This window comes from Oryx dammah, unplaced genomic scaffold (genome assembly GCF_014754425.2).
Source record: "Oryx dammah isolate SB20612 unplaced genomic scaffold, SCBI_Odam_1.1 HiC_scaffold_6, whole genome shotgun sequence".
In the NCBI taxonomy this organism is placed as follows: Eukaryota; Metazoa; Chordata; class Mammalia; order Artiodactyla; family Bovidae; genus Oryx; species Oryx dammah.
Genome location: NW_024070190.1, coordinates 30,350,901 through 30,376,519, shown reverse-complemented (window position 1 = coordinate 30,376,519; position 25,619 = coordinate 30,350,901). Strand labels below are relative to the sequence as shown.

The 25,619-nt window shown below is 34.2% G+C and overlaps 1 protein-coding gene and 1 long non-coding RNA gene across 10 annotated transcripts in view; one reads left to right on the top strand and one right to left on the bottom strand.

Annotated features, from left to right (window-relative positions):
- PPP3CB (protein phosphatase 3 catalytic subunit beta) overlaps nucleotides 1-25,619 on the bottom strand; it is a 47,419-nt gene that overhangs the window by 1,765 nt on the left and 20,035 nt on the right. The window contains exons 6-15 of one of the 9 annotated variants that reach the window (XM_040242455.1): nucleotides 25,237-25,376; nucleotides 25,050-25,127; nucleotides 24,850-24,944; nucleotides 21,963-22,088; nucleotides 14,352-14,429; nucleotides 9,108-9,134; nucleotides 6,964-7,048; nucleotides 6,099-6,196; nucleotides 1,243-1,272; nucleotides 322-399 (exon numbers count right to left, since the gene is read on the bottom strand). In XM_040242455.1, coding sequence (XP_040098389.1) covers nucleotides 341-399; nucleotides 1,243-1,272; nucleotides 6,099-6,196; nucleotides 6,964-7,048; nucleotides 9,108-9,134; nucleotides 14,352-14,429; nucleotides 21,963-22,088; nucleotides 24,850-24,944; nucleotides 25,050-25,127; nucleotides 25,237-25,376 — 816 coding nt within the window. In that variant the 3' untranslated portion in view covers nucleotides 322-340. The remainder of the gene's footprint in view (nucleotides 1-321; nucleotides 400-1,242; nucleotides 1,273-6,098; nucleotides 6,197-6,963; nucleotides 7,049-9,107; nucleotides 9,135-14,351; nucleotides 14,430-21,962; nucleotides 22,089-24,849; nucleotides 24,945-25,049; nucleotides 25,128-25,236; nucleotides 25,377-25,619) is intronic. The other 8 variants (XM_040242456.1, XM_040242448.1, XM_040242449.1 and 5 more) reach the window with 8 other exon arrangements.
- Nucleotides 135-8,585, top strand: LOC120865312. The gene is made up of 3 exons (XR_005721367.1): nucleotides 135-222; nucleotides 6,078-6,080; nucleotides 8,575-8,585. It is a non-coding gene; the product is annotated as an uncharacterized LOC120865312 (long non-coding RNA).

Sequence of the window (25,619 nt, the reverse complement as noted above, 5' to 3'; positions counted from 1 at the left end):
TCCCCTTAAAATATGAAACATTTAAACCTAAATATAAACATGATAGCTTCATAGATGACAAGTGTTAGCATAGCCTTAAAAAAACAAGACACAAAAATAGCCCTCTCTTGACCCTGAGATCTCCAGGCAAAGGTCTCAGGGTCTCAACCTGACTCCTACTTCATCAATTATCTCCTACCTCAGGCTCTAAAATCAACAGTGGCTATCACAGTAAGACAGCAAGTGAGGAGGCTAAACAAAGTTAATCCTTGACATACAAATCTGTACCAAGAACACGGGAGGAGAAAAGAAATAAAGCTAAAATTTAGCAATTAGAACTACCTTGGAGGACAAGGTATCATCACTCCATCGCCACCAATATGAAATGAAAAAGGTGGGAAATGCCTCCAGGAGGTAGATCTGTGTTTGTAGGTAATAAAAAGTATTTAGAGTTCCATATTTAGGAGATGCTTTCCTTAATTCACTAGTTATTCATTGCCTATTTTTTGGAAACCTAAATCAAAACAGACAGCAATTCTCCTTCAACTGGTATGGTTTCTTATTCACTTCATCTGGAGTGATGTATCCTCTATTATTTTAAAATGTGCATAGAAAAGATTTCCATACTATTGATTATGATCTAGTTGCTTTAATATGCAATCCCTGAGACTCAAAAGTCTGTGCATGTGAACCAAATAAATGGTTGGGGCAGCAAAGCTTTCAGCGACGTGTAATACCAAGTTAATACATGATACACATGAATATACTATTACCGGCAAACAACAGCCCAAACTGCAGCACAAAATCATAGTGACAGCTCCTGGACTCTCAAGGGAATTACTGAAAATGACTTTATCATATTTTTATCATGAGAATACCAAACCTGTATCTAGAGAGGATTTCACTCAAGAATATAAAAATCTGAGTAGCAAAGAATCATGCAAAATATGGAACAGGTCTTTATTTGCAACTATAAATGCTATAATATTACAGCATAACATGCTGTACTCTAAAGAATTCTGGAACATTAAATGCTGGTCTCATTACTATACTAGAAAAGGGAAAAAAACAAATTGTCACTATGGAAATCAGTCCTTGTGATTCAAAAAAAAAAGAAGAAGAAGATATGACTGTTAAACTTGATGAGTCAGTGAGTCTGATTCATCTTCGGCTGTGCAAGCTAGAAGACACACCCACAGGACATTCTCTGATGCCCACCCACACACCACAGATCTCTGCCCAGCGCAAGGACTCTGATCGTACCTTTTTCAGCCTCAATAGCCTCAACTGTGGCTGTACAGAAGTGAGCAGAGGCATGCAAAATGAATGAGAGAGATGAGAAGGGTCATATTGTACAGCAGAAAAGGCAATGATCACTTAAAAAATATAACAGTACCCCATACTACATCATCATTTACAATTTAACATATATAGTACCCATATTAGAGAACCCCATCCAATCCCCCAATTCCTGACACAGCACAGTTTACACACAGCACTAAGACACCATCGCTCAATGCACAGAACACAGAGACCTATTATAAACACAGACACCTCAGCATCCATGCAAATGCTAGTATTAAAATGATCTATCTTGAATTCAGTATTCTGATGGCCTTAGAATTTTTCAATATGTTTATTATATCACATCCATAACAATCACAAGGAAATCTCTAGGATGAAATTATGAAATTCTCTAGGGTGAAACCATGATGGTAGAATTGTAGCAGAACAAACAGAAGGAAATTCTTTTCTTTCATGTCTAACTGAAATAATACTCATCACCAGTTGGTTCCCTAAGATATAAACTAGAAGGAGTCTAGCAATGCTTTTCCTGTCCCTTCTAATTATTCATAGAGAGAAGCATAAGCTGCAGAAGTTGCTATGTTCAGAGGACAATGAAATAAAATTTGTGGGCAGTAAACTTGGTAAGTTACACTAACTAGAACAGTTTTGTAGTCTTATCCTTTGTGGGTAATCTAAAAGGACTCTACTCATCTACTAAGATCTTCCTTTCTATTCTAACATTGGTGTTCCAACTATCTAAAGATATTAACATATATAGCCTTAAAAAAATCCATATATGTTCAGTGTATCATGAATCCAAATCTGCCTCAGATAATAAGAGTCTGCATTCTTAAGTGAAGATAAAAAGGCTACTGAGCATCTATCTTTTCAAGCCCATCTACCAACTAGAGAGGAATCAAGAGATAGAACTGAGGTCTCACAGGCAATTAAATCCCAATCATTTCATGATATGGACATACATATAAGTCATATAAATGAAAAATGCATTCCTGATATAGCCTATCTCTGGCCTATTTAGAGAATTTCAACATATTTAGTCATATATTTTTTGTAGTCAAAGATTCTTTGGGCTCAATTCTGGGTTCAAACTGTATGAAGCACTCACATTGAAGACCAGGACCAAAAACTGCAGAAGACAATATTGTCTGATAATATTGCCACGTCTTAATTCTTCACTTTACCCAAAATATACAAACTCAGAATATTTATAACAATAATGTCCATCCCTTCTATTTTGCTTCTTCTACAAGAAGGTCAATTAGAAAAATTATTCCTAAAATGACCTTTTAGCAGTATACATGATTTAAAAATGATAAATTTCATCCAAAGTAGTTATTAATATGAAAGGACACTGATAAATCTAAGGAATTAAAGAAGGTTAAATTAGATAAGTTTGTAGATCTCAATGAGATAGTAAATTGAGGACCCCCCAAAAGAAACATGAACACTGAGTAAAGGAAGAATTAATTTTTCTTAACTGTTAATCATATTACAAATTAAAGCAGATATACTTACTGTATACCCACTGTACAAATCACCACTTAAAAAAATCTAGCCCTGTATGCTTGTAAAATACTCTTGTAATTTGTCCACACGGAAAACTGGTATAAGTGACCCACCTCTACTGGATCATCCCTGGAATTCCTATTCTTCAAAACATGGACTATTTTCTTTATAATTTACAAATTAATTGGGAAAATAAGATGCCTACCAGAATGTATGCTTTAAAGAGCTTGTGGTAACAGAAATGACTTTACATGAAATATTTCATAATTTGTTTTATATACAGTAACAAATTTAAAAACTGATATTACTATAAGAATTGGTATCTATTTGGGTATATCAATAGTTTAAGAAGGCTGTTAAAATTTTTTCAAAATTACAAAATTTGGCAATATACTTTTGTGGGCTTTTAATTTTATATGTAAAAGCGCTTTCTAGGTCAATTTATATTCTCTGCTCTTTCTCAAGGCCTCTAAATGCGTCTAAATCCTTCTCAGAACACAAAATATACATCACACTCAAAACTGCATACCATGTCAAGCTTGAATGCTTAGAATTCAAAGATCATTTGAAGCTTACACATTAAGCTGGAAAGAAAGAGATCTGATAATTGCAAAATTCTATCTGAAAAGCACTAATTTTCCTCAATTTTTTTCAGTTTTACAGGGCATCTTGACATGGCCTTAGTAAGTTTGAGTACAATGCTATTTCAAACTGTGTTCCTCAGTACTACACAGAATAAGTGATCAAGAGGAAATGACCTTACTATAACACAGATGGCCACATATTCTCTCATATAGTTCCTAGTGAAGGCAGCATTATAATGGCTAGCTCCCAATCAAACTCCCAGAAGAAAATGAACATAAAATATGATTAACAAATCCTACTCCGATAGGCAGTTTGTAAAACACTTAAAAAATACTATAAATTAACTGTAATGTTATTGATAAGACAATTTCAATTTCTGACAACAGGAAAGAGGTCTCAGAATTTTAAAACTTTCTTCTTGCAATACTTAGCTCTCCATTACTCACATAAGGGGTCATCATGTTTATTAAAAATTTTAAATGCTACATAAATTTTTAAAAATCACACAGGTGCTACTAATTCTGTATGAGTTTTGTTGTTTCAAAATGGGTCTACTCATGCTAGAGAAATCACTTCAATCAAATACTTAAACCACACTATCAAGATCCATGGCTGGCAGAGCTGTGGAGCTATCTAGTCTCCCAAATTGGACCCCTTAAGCTCAGCACTACCCAGTAACTCACTCTATGCCAGGAATAGACAGTCTCTCAGTAAAGCCGTCTTTCAATCCTTCCCTGCAGTTAGGGGTGATTTCAAAGTTGGAAGACTGAGCTTCAGGCTGCATGCAAATTACGAATAAAAAGAAGTGCTGAGCTATCAACAAAGCATGTAATTAGCAGGTGCTAGTTACGAAATCTGAAAGGTTTGTTGTGGATACAACATAAAAGTAATATTATACCCAAGGATACTGAGAAATGATTGTAGTTTAGATTTATTTAAATATGAGACCCTTCTGGGTTTTTTTTTTCCTTTTCTGAACAAACAGGAAAAAGTGTACAACAATTTTCAAGCTATTGAAATTCATCCTCTTCTATTACTAGATTTATTGAATGTTTAAGATCTTAATTTGTTTTAATGAAATTCTTTTCAGCTAATTTTCCTAATGCTTACAACATAATAAGAAAAATGAAAGGCAAGAAATATAAAGAGAATCAAAGCACATTTTTTTTTTTAAAAAGAAACCTTGTTCAAAATGAAAATTTGAAGTTATAATTTCAAAACATACTTGTATATCTCACATACACCAGTGGTGGTAGCAGACAACACAATAACATATAAATAGAACATGTATAGGCTACAAGTAGAAATTATTTGTCTACAGAAAAAAAATTCTTTTTATTTATTTATTTAAGCATTTATGAGACTAAATGAAATGAAATTATGAGAAATCAATCTAATTTAAATTTATTGAAAAATTAAAACTTTACTGTTTTTTTTGCCTTAAAAAACTGACTAACTACAACACCAAAAAGATACTGTCCATCATGACTAAGGAGAACATCAGATCTGTTGCTTCCTATCTTAATACAACAATGACCCTTGGAGGGCTGTGGTTACAATAAAACATAAGTAAGGCTTTACATATCACATTTTCTGCTTTCCAACCAAAAAGGAAAGAAATCTAGACTTGGAGTTACTGTGTATAGACTATAACATTCATATCACTTTCTTCTATTTAATCTGTAATGGGCTTTCAGAAAGTCAACTCCGTATTTACACAAATATTTACGCCAAAAAAACTTGTTTTTCTTAGTATAAAATATTCAATGAGCCAGATTACAGGAATGCTTTACGTATAATTCTTTTTATTTTCATGCAAAATAAAGGCACACTTAATAACACCCTTTCAATTTTGACTTACAAGATTTAAATTCAACCCCTTATATAACAATGACTTAGTATCTAATGTTACATTCACGTTCAGAATGCACAAAGCACAGCAACAAATGCAGCAAACCTTAAAACAAGGTGCTACAAAGTTGCCTCTACATCCAGACAGATAAAGTGCCTGATAGAGTGATTTAATTTAACATACTTTTACAGACATACAGCTAACCTAAAGAAAGACAGACAGATTTAGGAAAGCAGCTACATCTGCAGAGGAAGGAAACAGCATGTTACAGACAGTCAATTATACATAGAACATTTGACAAACACCACAGAAAACAAACTTTGGCATCATTTACCAGGGTACAAAACCTTGCACAAATGTTTTGGCAAGTGAAGTGCATAAGTAATGTTCTAGGGCTCAAGCAGATTGTTAATTCTAAAATTAACATCTGAAAATATAAGCATAGTCTAATACAATTACATAAATTAAAAAGATAAAAAAGAAACTTGGAATTACATTTCCATTTTAAGTAATATGAATATCCTGATTCACATTCTGAAACTGAGGCTTTAAAAAGAAAAGGATGCATTAGACAAACGAATAAATATTTTAGACATTATGATATGAGTTACTCCCATATCATTTCATGAAAAGCTGAGAGATTGATCATTATTTTCAATTGAAAAGAATACTGATTCTATCAATTTTCTGCCCTGGTCAGGTTCTTAATCAGATACTACCTATCATACAGTATTCTGCTTGTGTCAGCTGCTGAGACAAGAACTAAAAAGCAGAAAGAATTCCCTGCATGCATTATGTGTATTGTTAGCAAAAGAGTGAGGTGTGCCCCAGTCCATCTGAGGCACAGCAAGTTGCATAACATCATTACCACTTTGCAGGGTCTGCCGTCCTCCAGCCAACACTCCACTAGGCAACATCCCTGTGGGAGTCAGGCCCTTGAGTGTCAGCACACTTTCACTCTCCTCCCTATAGCAGAGAGAGATAACAAAGATCAGAGACTTCCAACAAGTTCCTAGTTAAAAAGAAGGAATGGGGCCCAGACGAAGGCCATGCATATAACTTATGACATTTGCTGCTACTACCATATTTTCCTCAATTCCAAGATACACATTTTTCCACATTCTAAATGTTTCAGATATGAGGGTATGCTGTACAACTGAGACATATATTGTTTTTCCTGAAAAGTTTATTAAGTATATATGAGATTCATCAGCAATAGGTATCATAAAATTGAGAAAATATGGTATTTCATATGCTTTAAAGATAAAATGTCTGATATGAGCGGTTTTGCAAACAACTTTTTAAGAACTGACTCATTCGCATGCAGTCTTAAACCTGGTCTTCCTAAATTAACCCCAGGAAGACAATTTGGGGCTCCAGCATAAAGGAGTTCCTTTATAGATGAGCAAGTTCATCAGGAACACTCTAAGAAGTGCCCCTTCCTTCTTATTCTGCTCTAATCTTCAGGGTACAGATATACTACTTTCATCACAGAAGGATAAGAGATAGCAAAGGTGAGCAATAACAATCAAGGAGTCAAAAATGCTAATTTCAAAGAGACTTGTGTCACCATTTTCAACACATAAATATACAACTTCTTTACAGAAAGAATGCTACTATATTGTTTTCAGGTATCAAACAGGACACTATGTGTAGTAAAGCACAATAAAAGTGATTTCTGCAAGACAAATCATTGGAAAAATGACAAGTAAGACAAGTCATTGTATCATTACCTGAGAACAGAGAAGACCCTTGCCATCTTGCCAATTGCTCGAATTTTGTTTCTTATGATTTCTTTCCGGGCTGCAGCTGAACCTACTTTCAATGGAATAAATAGAAAGAAAGACTCAAGTTTAGGGCATCCATACTTATACCATCTTACTAGCCTGTTTCACGGTCATCTGAACCAACACCAAGCCCCTACCACCAGCTCACATGGAGACTAGATGAATTCATGCCAAAAAGCTTCTCCTTCAATGTTTAGCTCACCACTGGTCTAATATTGGGATCTGATACAGATACAAATGAAAAGTAATCCACAACTTTGACTCTCACAGTACTGACTAATGAGTAAAAGAGCAATGGAAAAGAAACCAGAGTCCAACCTGTACCACAAACCAGAGGACAAAAAAATGGTAACATTCCTACAGTCTGTCTAACTTTCATGAGAGCCTACAGCATGCAGACTAACAGACTAGAATTGGTAATAGTCTATAGTCTTCTGTTTGGTTAACATAAAAGCCTTTGACATGCAGGCTCGAAATATGCTATCATACTATGACAAAAGAAGCTTCCTTGTTCAAATTTGGTCTGAGATTGTGATATGAAGTGACTACTGGGCAGGTGACCCAGAACTAAGGACCATACGCACATTTCAACAATATACATCTCAACTTCATGGACTAGAAGTCCTTTAAGGTCATGCAAATATATACAAGCTTTTACATCCCTAGGTGAGTATGACATAAGGAGTGTGACAATGAGAAAAGACTCCCCAAAAAACATGGCTAAAAAATCACTAATGCTTCACCTCCAAAGGGTTAGCTATACTGCCTACCACCGATACAGAAGAGAATATATCAGAATAACTGAATATATGCCTGAAAAAAAGACTCAAAGGTTGTTATCTTCCTTCCCTTGGCCTCCAGAAAGAACAACAATCTCCGTCCTGTTATCTCATATATAGCAACTAGAATCACTCTGGACCCAAGAGTGTGGTTCCTTAGAATTGTGCTTCAACATGATGACAACGCACATATGGAAGCACCATAGTTGAGGAGAAGGTTAAGGAAAGGCTAAGACACTAGACCAAAAGGGGCCTTAGGTATATGGAGGTCTGAACCACCACCAGTCTTTTGAGCTACAGCATCTCATTTAAAATTCAAGCAGTCCACAAGTACATATAATTAAAAACTAAGATGAAGACTGGACCTTACTGTAAGTAAACAGAAAAAGAAATCCAATTTCAAAGATGAAAACAAAGGACATATTTTAGAGAAAATAGGCTGCACAACCATGTTTCTGATGCTCTCAGGGTAATAATATGAGCAATGAAGCTACAGCTTTTACAAATCCGAAATTGTATGGGTACCATGGTATTACACAGGTGTTTTTAAAATGCCAAAAAATTACTTAAAGTTTCAAAATCATAGAATATTAGAATTTGAAGAGACATTAGAGATACTGAAAAACTCAATTTCCTCATTTTATAGACAAAGAAACTAATTTTACTAAGTATCTTGTCCAAGGACATAAGGATAAATTTGATTCTCTTCAAATAAATTAATATAGATACTTTATTTTTAAATTGATGGAAATTTTTAAATAGCTAGACTGGAGGAGAGGAGTATGGGCATAGGGGAGGATGGCTGTAAGGAGATACACTCATATTTTCAGCTTTAATTATCACATCTATAAAACTGAATGATATGTAAACTATACTTATTTCAAATTAAAAATTAACTGGAATATAAAAACACTTTACAAATCAGGATTTTAAATCAGTCTACAAACACATCATGCATAATATTAAAGTAAATGTCCACAGTAAAATTACTTTGGGGAATAAGACAGACAATCAAACACCCCTAGTCATGCAGGGAAGAGTACAAAACATTACAAATAAGCAAAAGAATGAAATTTTAAAACCAGAGGAATGAAAAAGAGGGAAAAATATTTCCATGCACAGAAAGACAGATATCTTGGAATATGACTTCTAAAAACATCAAATTCTAACTTAGATAAAACTTAAACTAAATTTGCACAAGGCCCAGAGGACTCTGCATAAATATACTCAATGAATACACTAACTTACATGGACATGAGAATAACTTATGAAGTCATATTTCAAAACGATGTTACTCTGTCTGGTCTGTACCTTTTTTATTGCCATATATGAGCCGTTCTTCAGATGGAGAGTCCAGAAAAAAGGAAGTGAATGATGGAGAAAAGGTGGTTGAGACAAATAAAAAGATAGAGATTTAACTTGGCAGTGGTACTGAAGAATGAATGTAGAAAGAAAGGGAGAAAAATGAAGTCCCTCATACTTGAAATTTGAAAAATGTAGTACTGTAGATCTGGCAAATAAGGAGGGATGCCACTGGGTAGAGCTCTAAAGGAAAGATTTCTTAAAAGATATGTGTTCAGAAGAAATTATGGACAGAATGACTATAATATTTGATGAAAGTAGACAAATTAGGGACAGAAAAAAAACACGTGAAAACACATAAGACTGATAAAAGACTGTGCTAACAACAATCGCACATTTATATTAATACCCCTAAGGAAATGTGTCACCCATGGAAGCATGTTAAGTGAAAGGTAATGACACAAATGAGATACAAACTCATGTGGTTCTTCAAGGACACCAAATCTGCAAAATCTGTAGCATACACAGAGAAATGTAGGTAACTTTATAAACTACCTTACCCACTCCCAATAAAGAAAAGGCTAAGCCTCCCACACTCCACTATAACAAAAGCCTATAATTTCTTGAAATCAGAATTGTGGAACTTTTGCACATACTCAGGATCAACAGTATGTGCTATCTGTTCCCAATCCAATCTGGAAGTTTGAGGGACATCTTTTTACACAAATAGCAACAGACTGTTTCAAAGCAAATAATAGCTCTAAGAGTAGGCAGCAGAGACGTTTCATTTGAGCTTTCCATTGTAATGCTGACATACATGATTCCATTACAGGAAATGCAAAATTTTAGCTTAGTAAAACTGTAACACATATGGGTTATCTATTTCCTTTACCAAACTCAAGACAAATATAACTGAAAGAAGTAATATTCATTCTAAATATCATAGAAATCGGTCTTCAAAAATTCCCTTAAATGATTACAGAATACCTCTAAAAGGAATGCTATGAGCATTTACAAATGCCATATATTTCTGCAAATTTTCGCCTTCAAAAATAAACCCACAGGTTCATTAAACAATACAGAATACCAAAGTCCATCACTTAAGAAGAAAGAGTCATTCCTTTGGCCAATTTCAGCCTTGAATATGCAAAAACTACTCTTTTCTTCCTCCCACTGGGAAATCTCCAATCCTATTCTTCCCCTTTCCCCATAGAAAAGCTAAACTCTTATTCTGCCTCCACAGCAATCCGCAACTCAATAAGTTTTCTTCCTAAATCAGGTTTCTCTGCAGGCTCAATCCACAGCATAGTTTCACTCCTGAGCAGGAAACGGAGAAGGAGAGGACAAAAGGCATGTTATCGTGGTCAAAGGAAAGGAAAAAAGATGGAGTTGAGGGGAAGAAATAAGGGAATATGAATAAGAAAGGGAAACAAATGTAGCTCCGGTAGCTCTTTTCCCAACCCACCCTAGTATCTATCCTAAACTCCTTTCCTTTCCTCCATTACTCAAGGTTCTTTCTCCTTCAAATCACTCTCGTTCCTAGACAAACTCCCAGATCCATATCCTCAAAACTTTCTTGGAGTCCCTACTCTTAATACTTGGTAGTGCAAAGGTGAAGCAATGTGAAGGAACTGCACCTGCTATGCTGGCAGTGAAGGGAGATCTATTTCTAGTGTGCAAAGTTGGAACTCAGTGTATTTTCCCAGAAAAACACTGTCAAAAGTGGTGCTTGTGCTCAGTCGCTTAGTCGTGTCTGACTCTTCGCAACCCTATGGACTATAGCTCACCAGGTTCCTCTGTCTATGGGATTTCCCAGACAAGAATACTAGAGTGGGTTGCCATGCCTTCCTCCAGGGGATCTTGCAGACCCAGGGATCAAATCTGAGTCTCCTGCATTGGGAGGATTCTTTACCACTAGCACCACCTGGAAAGCCCATAAATGGTGCTTCCCAATTTTTAAAATTACCTGAAGAGTGAGGAAAAATTTTCATCCTCTCTATTCCCTCATATGGAAGAGAAGATTTTGAGAAGTTAGATTACTTTCCTAAGATTACACAGCTAGTATAATGGTAGCACCAAGACATCTGAACCACCGATCCTTTTCACTAAACCACAGTGCCTTTTTAATGATCAAATTTGATTCACCTCTGGAGTGTAAGAATGATATAACAAGTTGATAAATAAGTATAATTTTTCATTGATAGAAAAAATATTGATAAGATGCATAAATATCATTAGAAGGAATATAATAAAAATTTATATTTATTCTTGGTTGAATTCCCAAAAACAATTGTGTCTGCTGCTGCTACTGCTACTAAGTCACTTCAGTTGAGTCCAACTCTGTGTGACCCCATGGACAGCAGCCCACCAGGCTCCGCCCATCCCTGGGATTCTCCAGGCAAGAACACTGGAGTGGGTTGCCATTTCCTTCTCCAATGCATGCATGAAAGTGAAAAGTGAAAGTGAAGTCGCTCAGTCGTGTCCGACTCTTAGCAACCCCATGGACTGTAGCTACCAGGCTCCTCTGTCGGTGGGATTTTACAGGCAAGAGTACTGGAGTGGGGTGCCACTGCCTTCTCTGACAATTGTGTCTATCTTCATATAAATCATCAATATCTAAACCAAGTACTATATTAGACTTAACAGAGAAATTTTTTCCTTTTTATTACAGAAAGAGGACTAAAGGATCACCTGTCACTACTTCTATTTAACATTATTGATTCAAATTTTTTAAAAGTAATAAAAGATTAAAATGTAGAAAATAACAGTATCAGCCTTATGCAAATGACATTTTTTAAAGTTATGGAAAACAAAATAAAAATTATCGTAGGAAGTAATTCTGCTGATCCAACTTGTTGAACATAAGATAAACCGCCAAATATATAATTATACAGTTAGAAAATACATTAAGAGAGATACCAGTTGCAATAGTAATTAGAATACAAAATAGTGAAATATTAATTTAACTGGGTAATAACAGCTTTTTTCAAAGAAAAAACATATAATTTTAAATAAAATAATGATATACTAAATATATTAGGAATAATTATAGTAAATGAATTATATAGTGCAAAAAAATTTTATCTTAGTTTAGAAAGTTATACATTATTTTAAAAAAACTTTCTAGATCAGATACAGATAGAATATAATGCCAATTAAAACTCCTACTATAAAATGAAGAGCAGAAATCAATGAAATTCAAGCCAAGAAAATAACAGAGAAAAATCAACAAAATCAAATACTGGTTCTTTTAGAAGTAGAAATAAAAGTGATACACATCCCCACCAGCCAGGCTAAACAAGAAAATAAAGATTTTTTTGAAATTTATTTTTAGAAATAAAAAATTGGTTATAACTACTGAATCATGGATATCAAAATAATAATTAAAAATATTATGAACAATAAAAAAGACTCTTACTAGATAGTTTACAGAATTTGATATTAACAAAAAAACTCTACTGAAAAAAATTAGTAGGATATGCACAAAAATTATTTCATTATATTATTGATCATTATATCAGTATCTATAACACTGTGAACTAGAATCTAAACCTATAACTAACCTTACAACAATGGTAGCAGAACAGGGAAAATAAATATTTAATTGAAACTATTTTAAAATGCTATGGAAAAGACAGATGATGAAATATGTTAAAACTAAAAACTTTTTCTTCAAAACATCAGAAAGAGAGAATTAAAATAAGGAAAAATAAATATTACTCATTGAAACTTATTATTCCCCCCCAAAAGAACTAATATAAGTTAATTTATTTCAGTTAACGAAACTATAAGCCAGAGTAAAAGCACTCGCTGCCTGCCACCAACAGATGGCAACAGCAGACATGTATATAGTCACTCTACTTTGAACAAACAGAATTAAAACAGTTTAAGAACTGAACCTGTTTGTAAGTAAAGATATGTCTAAAAAAAAAAGCAAGGGGAAGAAATTGAACTAAAAAAAAAAAAGTAAAGTAAAGACATTTCTAAATAGCTTTATTCAGATTTTACTTGTTAAGTGGTCACCTGAGAGGAAGTTTACACAGCTGGTAAAGTAGATTTCTTCCTTAGCATCATTAGAATTCAATTATATATAAATTAAACCAATGGTAACTTACTTCTAAGTAAAAATGACCAAAACCCAATTAGGTGGGCCTGTGAAAAAATAGGTCTATGGATTCATTGCTAGAAACACTTCATATTGGTCCAATTCTTATGTAATTTGGCAGTTCACAGCTAAAATAATGAAGCTAAAATTCTTCATACTCATTAACTCTGTAATTTTCTTCAAGAAATTTATTCTAAGAAGGAAAATTATAACTACTGTATGACTATGTTTATTGCATGCTATTCATAATAAAGATAATTTAAAGCAACCCAAATGCCAAACAACATAAGATTAACTACAAAGATTATGGTATAGTAATATATAAAAATATGTAGGTGTCTAATTTTACCACTATGTAGACCATGTTCAATACATGGGAACATTTATATACTGATTAAAACTATGAAAAATATGCTGCAACAAAGATGTGAGGGGCAGATGGAAGGAAATAAAGAGTTTTCAGCTTATAAATTATTTATATTTTTTGTTTATCCAATTAATTAACGCAATAAATATTTAAGTTCTAAATAAAATCTTCAAAACATAAAAAGAAAAGTAATTTTGCTTCTATTGTAGTAGTTTATACTATAAATGTGCATTAGATACACAGGCTGGCTGTCTTACATAAGAACTAATAACCATGTATAACTTTGTTTCTACGAAAAAAAAGGGCTTTCTGAATCTCAAACTAAACTAACAAGAGGTTTCTTAAAACATAACCACTCAAAACTGGGAACAGCTTATTTTGATTTTTGAAAAGAAGAAGTGACAACAACACTATGTATTCAGATGTTTCTGATGCATTAAGAATATAGTACCAATGAAACAAAAAGCATGTTTACCCTCCCTTCTAAGTAGTGTCCATATTCATGAAGAACCACATTCTTTCAGCACTTCAATTTTCTTTTCCTTCTGTTCTCTTTCAAATTTCCCCTTTCCCAAAATTCATTTTCTTCCCCGTGTCAACAGAAAAAAGAATCACTAAAATTATTTTAAAGTCTTAAATAATATCTGAAAAAAGTGACTTGTCACTTATCAAATAGTATAGCCATTTGAGAGCAATGACTATAATTTACAAGAGTATATTGAAATTGGGCAGTTAAACAATAGCATTTCACAATAAAAAACAGTAAAATAAATAGTCATACCATCAAACTGGTCTTCGCCTTCAGTCATAAGTTCATCATCAGAGCAAATACTCAGAACGTTTACCAACATTTCTGTCACTATTAAAAACAAATGTTATACATTAGCTGATTATATTCAACTATCTACATGTATACAGGGTAACCATTTATATAAATAATCAAATGATTTATAACGTAAGATTAACACATTTAGATAGCAGAAATGATGGAATTAAAAAGCTATATGGGCTTTCAAACTGAAAGAAATCAAATGGCTAACAAGCTTCAGAGAGATTCTAATCAGGTGCCTCAGAGGGGGGAAAAAGAAAAAAAAAGCAGCCCACACAGGGATAAGTACAGGGATGAATAACATTTAAACATATACATTGATTTTTCATTATGGATACAACATTAAGGAGTCGGAAAAAAACAATGGCACAGTTTCATTGTTTTAAAAAGTTTTAGCATTCAATCTTTTAAAACCTGGCTCCAGCAATTCCCCTGAAACTTAATCTTAAGACTAATAATGACTATCTAACAACTAGAACCGACGGTTCTTTTTTAGGCTTAATTCTCCTTCATCATTCTGCCTTCTCTTTTCCCTTGGTTTCCAGGATTCTACTCTTCTGGTTTTTCTACCTTTTAGACATTTTTTCCCCCGAATCTTCTTTTTATATCTTCAATCTCTTGGTGATTCCATCCGTTCCTACGTATTTTCAAGTATCACCTTTTGAGGATGATTCTGAAGTCTTTACTCTACCTCCCCTTAAATTTCTGGATTTCTTTGCTGGTTTTATTGTCAACTGTTTCACACTATCTGTATATTGCCTGTTTCCCCTGCGGCTGCTGCTGCAAAGTCGCTTCAGTCGTGTCCGACTCTGTGCGACCCCAGAGACGGCAGCCCACCAGGCTCCCCTGTCCCTGGGATTCTCCAGGCAAGAACACTGGAGAGGGTTGCCATTTCCTTCTCCAATGCATGAAAGTGAAAAGTGAAAGAGAAGTCACTGAGTCTTGTCCAACTCTCAGCGACCCCATGGACTGCAGCCTACCAGGCTCCTCCATCCATGGGATTTTCCAGGCAAGAGTACTGGAGTGGGGTGCCATACTATAATGAAAACTTCCTGAGCACAAGGTGTTGTTCTGTTTACTCCTGCATCCCCAGAACCATGCACATGAGAGGCATCCAGTAAATATATGACAAATGAGTAAATAAAGAAAGGTACAAGCAAACTTCAATTAATAAATAAAAATGTCTATTGAGTATTATTAGCCCCTGGATATCCTGACAACACCTAGAAATGAACACATTCAAAACAAAATTTAATACTGCCCCTATTGTTTCTCCTAATAAATATATTAATAGCATACTATATGCCAGGCACTGTGCTAAAGCTTTGGGATTCAGATATAAAAGGTTGTCTTGACTCTCCAAAAGCTTACTAACTACTAAAGGATATATAGTTATAAATAAATAAATATATATATATAAACTATCACAAAAATGCAATGAGCACTATGCTCTAAGTATGCAGAGTTATGCACAAGATCTGCTGAAGAAAAGCAGGCTTTTGGTTTGGAATAGAAATTGGCCAGGTGGAAGTGGCAGATAAGGCATTCTAAACAGAAGTTAGAAAAAGTAAGCAACAGTCAATAAATCAGTGGAATAAAATTAAGGAGTCCAGAAATAGAACAATTCAGTGGGGAAAGAATAGTTTTTTCAACAAACGGTGCTAGGACAAGTGGATATCCACATACAAAAGGATAAGTTGGATCCCCACTTTACAACACACACACAAAGTAAATCAAAAATCTAAACGTAAAAGTTGGTCAAACTATAAAATTTTTAGAAGAAAACACAGAGGCAAATCTTAATGAGCTTGGCAATAGTTTCTTAAATATAACACCAAACCACAAGCAACAAAAGAAAAAATAAAGAGGACTTCATCAAAATTAAAGACTCTTGTGCTTCAAAGAATATCACCAGGAAAGTAAAAAGATAATTCACACAGCAAGAGAAAATATTTGCAAATCATATATCTGATACGGGACTCACCTTTAAAATATACAAAGAACTCTTTATAATTCAATAGTAAAAAGACAAATAATCCATTTAAAAATGAACATTTCTTAAAATAAGACATGCAAATGTCAAATAAGCACATAAAAATACACTCAATGTCATTATTAATTAGAGAAATGAGATACAATTTCATATCCAATATGATGGCTATAATAAAAAAAGATTTTTAAAAAAGTATTGGCAAGTATAAGGAAAAACTAGAAACATTATGCACTGCTGGTAGGATTATAAAATGGTATAGCTGCTTTGGAAAACAGTTTAGCAGATCCTCAAAAAGTTAGACATAGAGTTATCATATCATCCAGCAATGCTATTCTCAGTTACATATCTAAGAATGAAAACATATTGTACAGGAATATTCATCACAGCATTATTCATAGTAGTCAAAAAGTAAAGAGTACCAAATGTCCATCAGCTGATGAACAGATAAACAAAATATGGTATATCCATACAGTAGAATATTATTTTGTCATAAAAAGGAATAATGTATTGACTCAGGTTACAACATGGGTAAACCTTAAAAATATTATAGAAACAAGTCAGTCACAAAAGACTACATACTGCATGATTCCATTTATATGAAATTTCCAAAAACCTATGCAAACAGTAAGCAGACAAGTGGTTGCACAGGGCTGGAGAGAAGATGTGGAGGGAACTGGGAACTGCTAAAGGACACAAGGTTTCTTTGGGAGGATCATGAACATATTTCAAAACTGATTGTTGTGACAGACACATAACTCTGAATATACTAAAAATCAGTGAAGTACACAATGGAAATAGGTTAATTGTATGGTATTTGAATTATACCTCAACAAAACTGTCATGAAAAAATAAAAAGTATTAAGGCATGAAACTTGAAAGAGCATATACATATAGTACATTCAGGAAGTTGGCTATGCTGTTTCATGGCTGGAACATAGAAAACGTGAAAGAAAACAATAACAAAAAAATGAAGCTGAAGAGAAACTAGGCAAGGTACAAAGACTTCATGTGACAGGTTAAGGTTTATCTTGAGAGTTACCAGGGTCATATACGGTTACTAAATACTAGCTTCTATGTGTGTACTGCTTTCCATCTAGAAGCTTTGCTGTGAAGGAAAGGCAAGAGAATCATAGCATAATAGTGGTCAATGAAAGATATCAGATAGGGGAAATGTTATTTTTTATTTAAAGATCAGATATATTTGAACAATTTACAAAAGAGCTTAGTAGAGAGAGTCTGAAGATATAGAACACCTAAGTAATAAAGTAAATTTCCTGAAAAAGCAGAAGGATAATGGAGTATAAGAACAAGTCAGAAACAGTAGCCCTGGATTGAAGGGTCACATTTTCAACAGGCTAAGAATTCAAGATGAGTGCAGTTTATCAGGATGGTCTACTGGTTAGGAATTCATGTTTTCACTCCCAAGAGTCAATCCCTAGTTGGGGAACTAAGATCCCCAAAAGCCATGCAGCATAGCCCCCCCCAAAAAGATGAGTGCAGTTTAGAAAGCAGGGGAACAGTAAGCAGAGAAAGCTTCCATAGATGGTATGTGTTTTCTCTGACAGTAAGGGAAGTGGCTAGAAAAAGAAAATGTTTAAGTTAAAAAAAAGAATTTTAGAATACATCCTGGTGGCAATAAGTGAGGAAGGAGACTAGTGACATAAAGATGTCTGGGTACTACTGAGAGCCTAGCTAATGCTAGAAATCAAAGGGTGATACCAAATCGTTGTTGTTGTTTAGTCACTAAGTTGTGTCCAACTCTTTTGCAACCCCACAGACTATAGTCCACAAGACTCCTCTGTCCATGGGATTTTCAAGGCAAGAATGCTAGACTGGATTCCATTTCTTTCTCCAGGGAATCTTCCTGACCTAGGGATCAAACCCACATCTCCTGTACTGGAAGGCAAGTTCTTAATCACCAAGTCACCAGGGAAGACACAAGGCTATATAAATATCTCCAGCAGCACTCTATATCCTAACTGTAAAAATGGAGAAAATGGATAGTTAGACTTTACTGGGGCTAAGATTTATAGGACAAAGCAGAAAAACAAGAGAGAAAAGAGTTTGGGGTTGGTGGGCTACAGTCCACAGGTCGCAGAGAGTTGGACACGACTGAGCGACTTCATTTTCACTTAAGAAGAAAGAAAGGCAAAAGGGCATCAGATTAAAAAGAAAACAACACGGTCAAAGGCCTAGCAATCCCAATGAAGATGAAAAGCAGCTATAACAGAAGTGAGGGGTTGCTAGAATAACAGGAGTTCTCATCAGTGTGTGTTAATGGCACTACCATTATCACATTCAAAACATTCAAGCCAAATTCAATCATTCCCTCCTGTTAAACAAGCAATCTGGTTAAGTCTCACTGATTCTACTTTTACAGTTCTTGGAGTTCTCCCACACTTTCCATTCCTAATGTTAACAGGGCTTCATTATGTTTCTGATTCCTGATGAAATTTCATAACAGGTCTTCCAATCTCTAGTCTTTCTTCCAGTTCATTTCACCAGAGTAATTTTTCTAAATGACTATCATGATTATTTTCTGTTGCAGTTATATCCCACCATTTATCAAAGTTCCAGATTCTCTGTTTAAATGATCAAAATCCTCCTGATCTAATTTTGACTTTCCTTCTTTTTCTACTATTATCCTTCATACATTACTTTCTAACATATGAAGAGGCTTCCCTGGTGGCTCAGATGGTAAAGAATCTGCCTGCAATGTGGGAGACCCAAGTTCAAACCCTGGGTTGGGAAGATCCCCTGGAGAAGGGAATAGCAATCCACTCCAGTATTCTGGCCTGGAGAATTCCAAGGACAAAGAAGCCTGGCAGGCTACAGTCCATGGGGTTGCAAAAAAGTCAGACATGACTGAGCAATGAGCATTTCATTTCATCTTTCATACAGTACTTGCTAATCAAACTGAACTCCTAAACATTTGTCAGTGACCTTATGAGTTCTTCCTGTCAGACTCAGCCTTGGGAAGTACCTCCTCCTAAAACTGTCTTGCTCACATCTACCTGCACAATTCCAACATTCTTTAACCCACAGTTCAAATGCTACTTTAATCTCTCTGATAGATAGAATCTCCTTTCTCCTGTTAATTCCAAAAAAATCTGGTAAATGAACAAATCTTACATATATGACCTTCTATGGCAGATCACATCATACTGGATTCTCTGAAGCAGAGGTTCTTAAATTGGGGCCAGTAAACCTGACGGCATTACCAATTCGCTTCAGATTTATGAGCATCCTCAAAATGTTACATACGTAAAGACTGTACATGTATTTTGTACATGAAATTTTCTGGGTGGTGTAAGTCTCTAACTTTTACCACGTTCTCAAAAGGGTTTTAATCTTATCTCTGAGCTTCATTCTGTAACATTTATAGATACAAAAAATAACAGCTGAGATCTGATTCAAAACAATTGAGGTATGGGATAGGGAGCAGTGGATGGGGATATAAATGACACAGATTTGGCCATGATTTGATAACTGTCAAAGCTGAATAATTGGTACATAGTAATTCATCATATTATTCGCTCTACCTTTTATATGCTGCAAGTTTTATAACATAAGATTTTTAAAAAATGAAATAAAAAGTCCACAAAAGGTTAAAAAACTACTTTCACCTAACTTCGGGATTAAACCTGCCTCCAAGGAAGCCTCTGGCTAGGTTAGTTGCTTCCCAGGGACTAGATCAGAGTCAAACTGGTTTTCTCAACGTGGAATCCAATGAAGAGTCATTTGCAGATTTTCACACCAAAAGAAAATTTTCATTAGAATGAAGAAGTAAATAGGCTATTTAAACAGCTAATGTGTATTAAAATGGAAAAATATGCAAAGAGTTTAAGAAAATTTTCTTACTGTGTTCAACACTGGTTAGAATTCTATTTGTGTATAATGTTCAAATCTGAAATTCTGATTTTAGAAAGATATGAATAATTTAGAGAAGATCCACAGAAAAACAACAAAAATGGTCAGATAGTTTGAATACTTCCTCACAATAAATAGCTAAGATGATGTAGAGTGGCAAAAAAGAACAAAAGATCACTTTGTAGCAGACTTCAAATACAGGATCACTGAAAGAAATCCACTTTCACTTATGAGAGATCCACAGAAATTAGATTAAGTTTTCTCATCTCTCAAAAGGAGTTAGACTACATGATTGTGATCACTGAGAGATTTAAAATTCTATCTAAAACCAGGGCAAAAACCAGATGCCCTGGTTTTTGACAGGTGCATTGGTTGAGGAAAACCTATTAACTTCTCTTTGTTTAAATACTCATAGCATAAACATTTAGATTAGATATAATGAACTACTTCCTTTTTCGTGGAGGCATCAAAAAATCAAATTAGAAATATCCATTTTCCTCCTATCTTCCCTGCTTTCACCACCCCCCATCCCACTCATACTACGCGTTAAAATAGTTGTGTTGCAGTCTAGCCTGGAGGCAGAATAAACAAGATGAATTCTTAAATTCCCTTTAGCCTGATGAGGCTATGATTGAACTATTTCTCATATACCAAAGATAGAAGGTTATAAGTGTAATGCATCCCTTGCACCTAAGCCCTTTACTGGCCCCCTTCTCAATTGCTAAAGTGGGTAATTCTATCTCCATATTAATGTTGACCTACGGAGTAACTGATGAAGCCCAAAGGGAATCTGCAAAAAACCTGCTGAACATATAGTTTAAGTAGTAACTCTGAATTTTAGAACCAAAAATGCCTTGGCAGAAGTAACATATCTCAGGCAGAAAGGAACATTTTGTAACATAGAGGAGGTGAGAAAAAATAGAGAGGGATATAGAACAAAATGTTTTACAATCATATCTGTACTCTAATACTCATATTCCACATATGGAAACTGAGGTATTGGCTCATGGGAAAATTAACACTAAAATGGAAAAAGAAGAATGTGATAAAGTAAGGAACTCTTAAGACCTCTACAAAACTAAAATAAAAATCAAAAATAAAACCTCTTAAATAGTATTTATGCTTTTTTAAGCCTATTAAGTACATACTAATAGGAATCTCTAAATTATCAGGAAACCATTACCACTAAAATTATATACATATAATATATTGCTCCATATAGGAGAAGAAATATTAGGTCAGAACCTGAATTTCTCTTTATCATTTCTGACAGTACAGAGCTGCTACAAAATGACTAATACTGCCCCAAATGAAGGCTATTAAATTCTCCCATGAATTGCCATGACATCCCCAAGAGTGATGTTAAAATATGCAAAAGCGTCAGTTCCAAAGCAAAGCCATCTCTCCATTCCTTCATAAAAGATTTAAGCTAAAGAAAAAAAGAAAGAAAACCCAACAGCTGAAGACAACATCAGGCTATTTATAAGTCTTCTCCCAGTCCCCCAGACACCCTCACATGGGGGCTGTAAACAGCTAACTAAAATATCTTTGAGGCTCTCATATCCACACCCACTGACAAAACAGAGCTGTATCCACAGTGAAACTAGACTTCAGCTCCCTTTAGCAAGTAGTATGTGCCTGCAATAGTAAACTGGAATAAATATAACAGTATAACAATTTTTTAAAAATAAAAATCATACCTTTTTCTCCAACAAATGGTAAAGACCATGTGAAAACATCCATAAAATTGGGCAACCAATAAGGATGTGGAGAACAGTTAAACTGTCGAATATTCATCACATTATTTTCATACTTTAATACAGCAGCTGCAAGATAAGTTTGAATGTCAATGTAACAATTTGTCTTTAACTCCAAAAGTCTAAAACACATAAAAGCAGAAAAAATATCTTTTAAGGGGGGTGGGAAATCAAGGGGTGAGTGGAATGAAGGGTACCAGAGAGAGGTAGGAACTAATTTTTAGTAGTAATATACTTTTTGCTTCCAACACAGTTTTATGTAGAACATAGTCAGATCTTTACTTGTTATTATTAATGAAATTCCCAATCTTTCTAGAATGCTTGTTGTACTTTATAATCCAATACAAATAATCCAACATGCATGTTTACTAAATCCAAAATTGTGAGAACTCAGTTTTTTTGAGGAAACACAGAACAGCAATGAGCAATTTTCTAGGTCTAAGAGTTCATACAAGTTGGAGGAATTTAAGAGGGTCTTTTTAGTTGCAGGCAACCTGAAAAGGACAACTAAATGGAAATAAAGCAAGAGGAAAAAAAAACACAGAGAAGAAAAAGAAACATTTGGAACATTTTATTTATGAATATATGAATGTACTTATTTCATGTATTGTAAGAAATCAAGTGAAACTACTACAAAGAAATATTTCACTTCATTTAGAAAAAAATTCCATTAAAATACCAAAACAGAAAAACTCAAAAGTAACATACTCATCTCAATTTCAAGTATCTTTCTAAAGCTTCACAAGTTGATATAAATAATACCTTAAATTAACCTGATAAAGATTTCAGGCACTGGTTATATTAGTTTACGGAACACTGGATTAATGGGCTAGATTCTAATCTAAACTACAGTATATGTGCAATAGTAAATTATTTAACTAATCTGTTTCTCATTTATAAAACATCCTGCCTATCTCAGAAGTTTAAGGTCAGAGAATAGAGTTCACGTGAAAGTACAAAAAAGTATAAAATGTTTGGCAGATACTATAATAGTTATGTGCTTACTTTTTTTTTCATTTTAATGTAAAGGACTGAAATGTATGTATTAAATTCCATGATTTGGGATTCTAGCTAATACAGAGTCAAAATACGCTTGCTTCCCTGATGAAATTCCCATGAAATAAATGTATTTCAAATTTAGCCTCAGAAATTAAGGACTGATACCAAGCTTTTAATTTAAAAAAAAGAGAAAGATAAAGAATCTAGAAAATTGCCCTATAGATGGAATGAAACATTATGAACATGTCCCGTACCATGTAAGCACTCAAATCATTAACACCATGTATAGAATCAGCACTATCAAGAGACATTTGATTTTGACAAGACAGATTGAATGGTTTGAGTTTCTTTTTGGAGTACTAAGAAAAGTATCCCTTGATCTCCTGAGTTAAACTGACAAAGGACAACCAGTATGCAGTAATCAACTGAGCACTGAACACTAGTTCCTTTAATACTAACAAAGGGAGGTTACAGGTACAAAGTTAAATATAACAAATCAATTTGGAGAATGGAGTCCAAACTTAGATATATTTTTCTTTAAAAATGAAGCCTTGCTTCATTAGGTATCTTTATGGAAGTTTCAAATTTTATAAAACAAGATATAATTTAAAAGATTATCTTAGCACTGGTATAATCCTTGGAGGCATTATAGTTTCTAAAGACCACCAACTCGGTTAATCTCTATGGTATGGTTGTTTTGGTAATTAATATAGTATGGAGTTCTTACAGCATACCCTGTATCCAAGCTATTTGATAGCCTGCTACTGCTACTATCTGATCTCAGGTAAATGTTTTAACCTTTTAACTATAACCTATAATCTTCCAAAAACTCTATTTTGCTCCTCTTTTGAACTCACACCACACTCAAACCCATATTTAGCAATGACCTCATTAAATGTACTTTAAAAAATCTTTAACCTTCTGTTCTTTCCTCCTGGCACAACCACTCCTGTCTGACCTTGGGAACTATGGCATAGTCAACTGAATTCCTGACATATCAAGACAGAATAGGAGCGGGCTTCTTGATTTCCTCTTCTGAAAATGTGAACTGCCTAAACATACTTAAGCTCATCTTCAATGTCCTTGGCACACACTTAACTAGATTAAGATCCTTTGGTATTATCTCTCAGTGAATTATGTTCCAAGTTAAAGGAAATCCAGTTGTTACAGACAGATCAAATTTGGAGGGAAGGAGGTGGAATATAAACCACTAGAAAAGAAGGTAAATTACAAAGACATAAGAAAAAAAAAAAAAAAAGGAAGAAAGAGCAGTAAAAAGAGAGGAAAGGGGAGACTGTCTTCCTGAAAGAAGGCTGGACTGAATTAATTAAAGGTCAATTACAAATCATCATGGGGCAGTGGATATAAAAGTAGAGAATAAGAAAGGAAAAGAAAACCTACCTCAGTGAACATAAAACAAGAAACATGGGATAAACAACCATACAGTTCAAATACATGAAATGGTCAAAGGAGCAGCAGCGGCTTTATGCAAGCAAGAAAACATTCTCTTGATTATAAGAGAAAAGATTTAAGAAAGGGGAGTTTGAGAAAATCATGTGCATTTTTACTTGACAGAGTTACCTCAGAATATTCTTTCACAGGCAGTTTTTGTGAATGACAAAGTTGTGAAATGGTTTAACATGTGACTTAAGTTTCACATTTTGGATTTTCATTTCTTGTCCTCTCCCCTCCCTTATATCTTATATTTTTTCATAAAGAGATTTGGATAGTTACAGTTTCAAACAATGCCCCTTTTCTACTATATTTTCAAAAAATAAGTCAATCAAAATACTAAGTCGTTTAACAATTTTTTTTATCAACAACATCTTACCTTTATTATTGTAGACATCTAAGTAATTAGGTGCCGAAAAAATTGTTATTAATGAAGGGAACCCTGTAGTTTGACTTTTTCTGTACATTCTATAGCTGCAAAACAAATAACTTAATATGCATCGTAAAGCATCAATCATGGTTACTAAGTTTGATTTGTACATAAGGTGTTAATTTGGGTTAGGGAAACAGAGTTCTTACCCTGCATCTTGAGCTTCATGAGCTCTAATAATCGATAACAAATTATTGTTTTGCAAAAATTCACACACTGCTGGATAGCTGTGGGGAAAAAGAGAAAATTAAGTAAAATAATGGCTTTCTATATATAATGAAAGCATATGCTATTTTAACAACTAAAATGTGATTAAGCTTGAATATTTTTCCTTACTTATAAAAATAAGAACATCCTCGAACTGTATTGTGACTAAAATGTTCCTGTGATTTTTCATTTCCAAAATCTTCAGAAGGATCGGACCATAGCAAGTCACACATTGGCCCAAATGCAGGTGGCTCTTTGAATCTATCTAACTGTGAAAGAAAGAAAAGAAACAAAGAGCAGAAATAACTTGTCAAAAGTGAGAATGGAATGGACAAAGGAAAGTGGTACCAACTCTGAATACTGTGCATACTACATTATTCTGAATGGTTAGAAGATATCTTCTTAAAATACCAGTATATTAATTTTTACCATTACCTAATCTTGGCAGTGAAGAGAGGTTTGAAGCTTCTAGTCTCTACTCAACAAAATGCTATAAATAGGAATCAACTCTT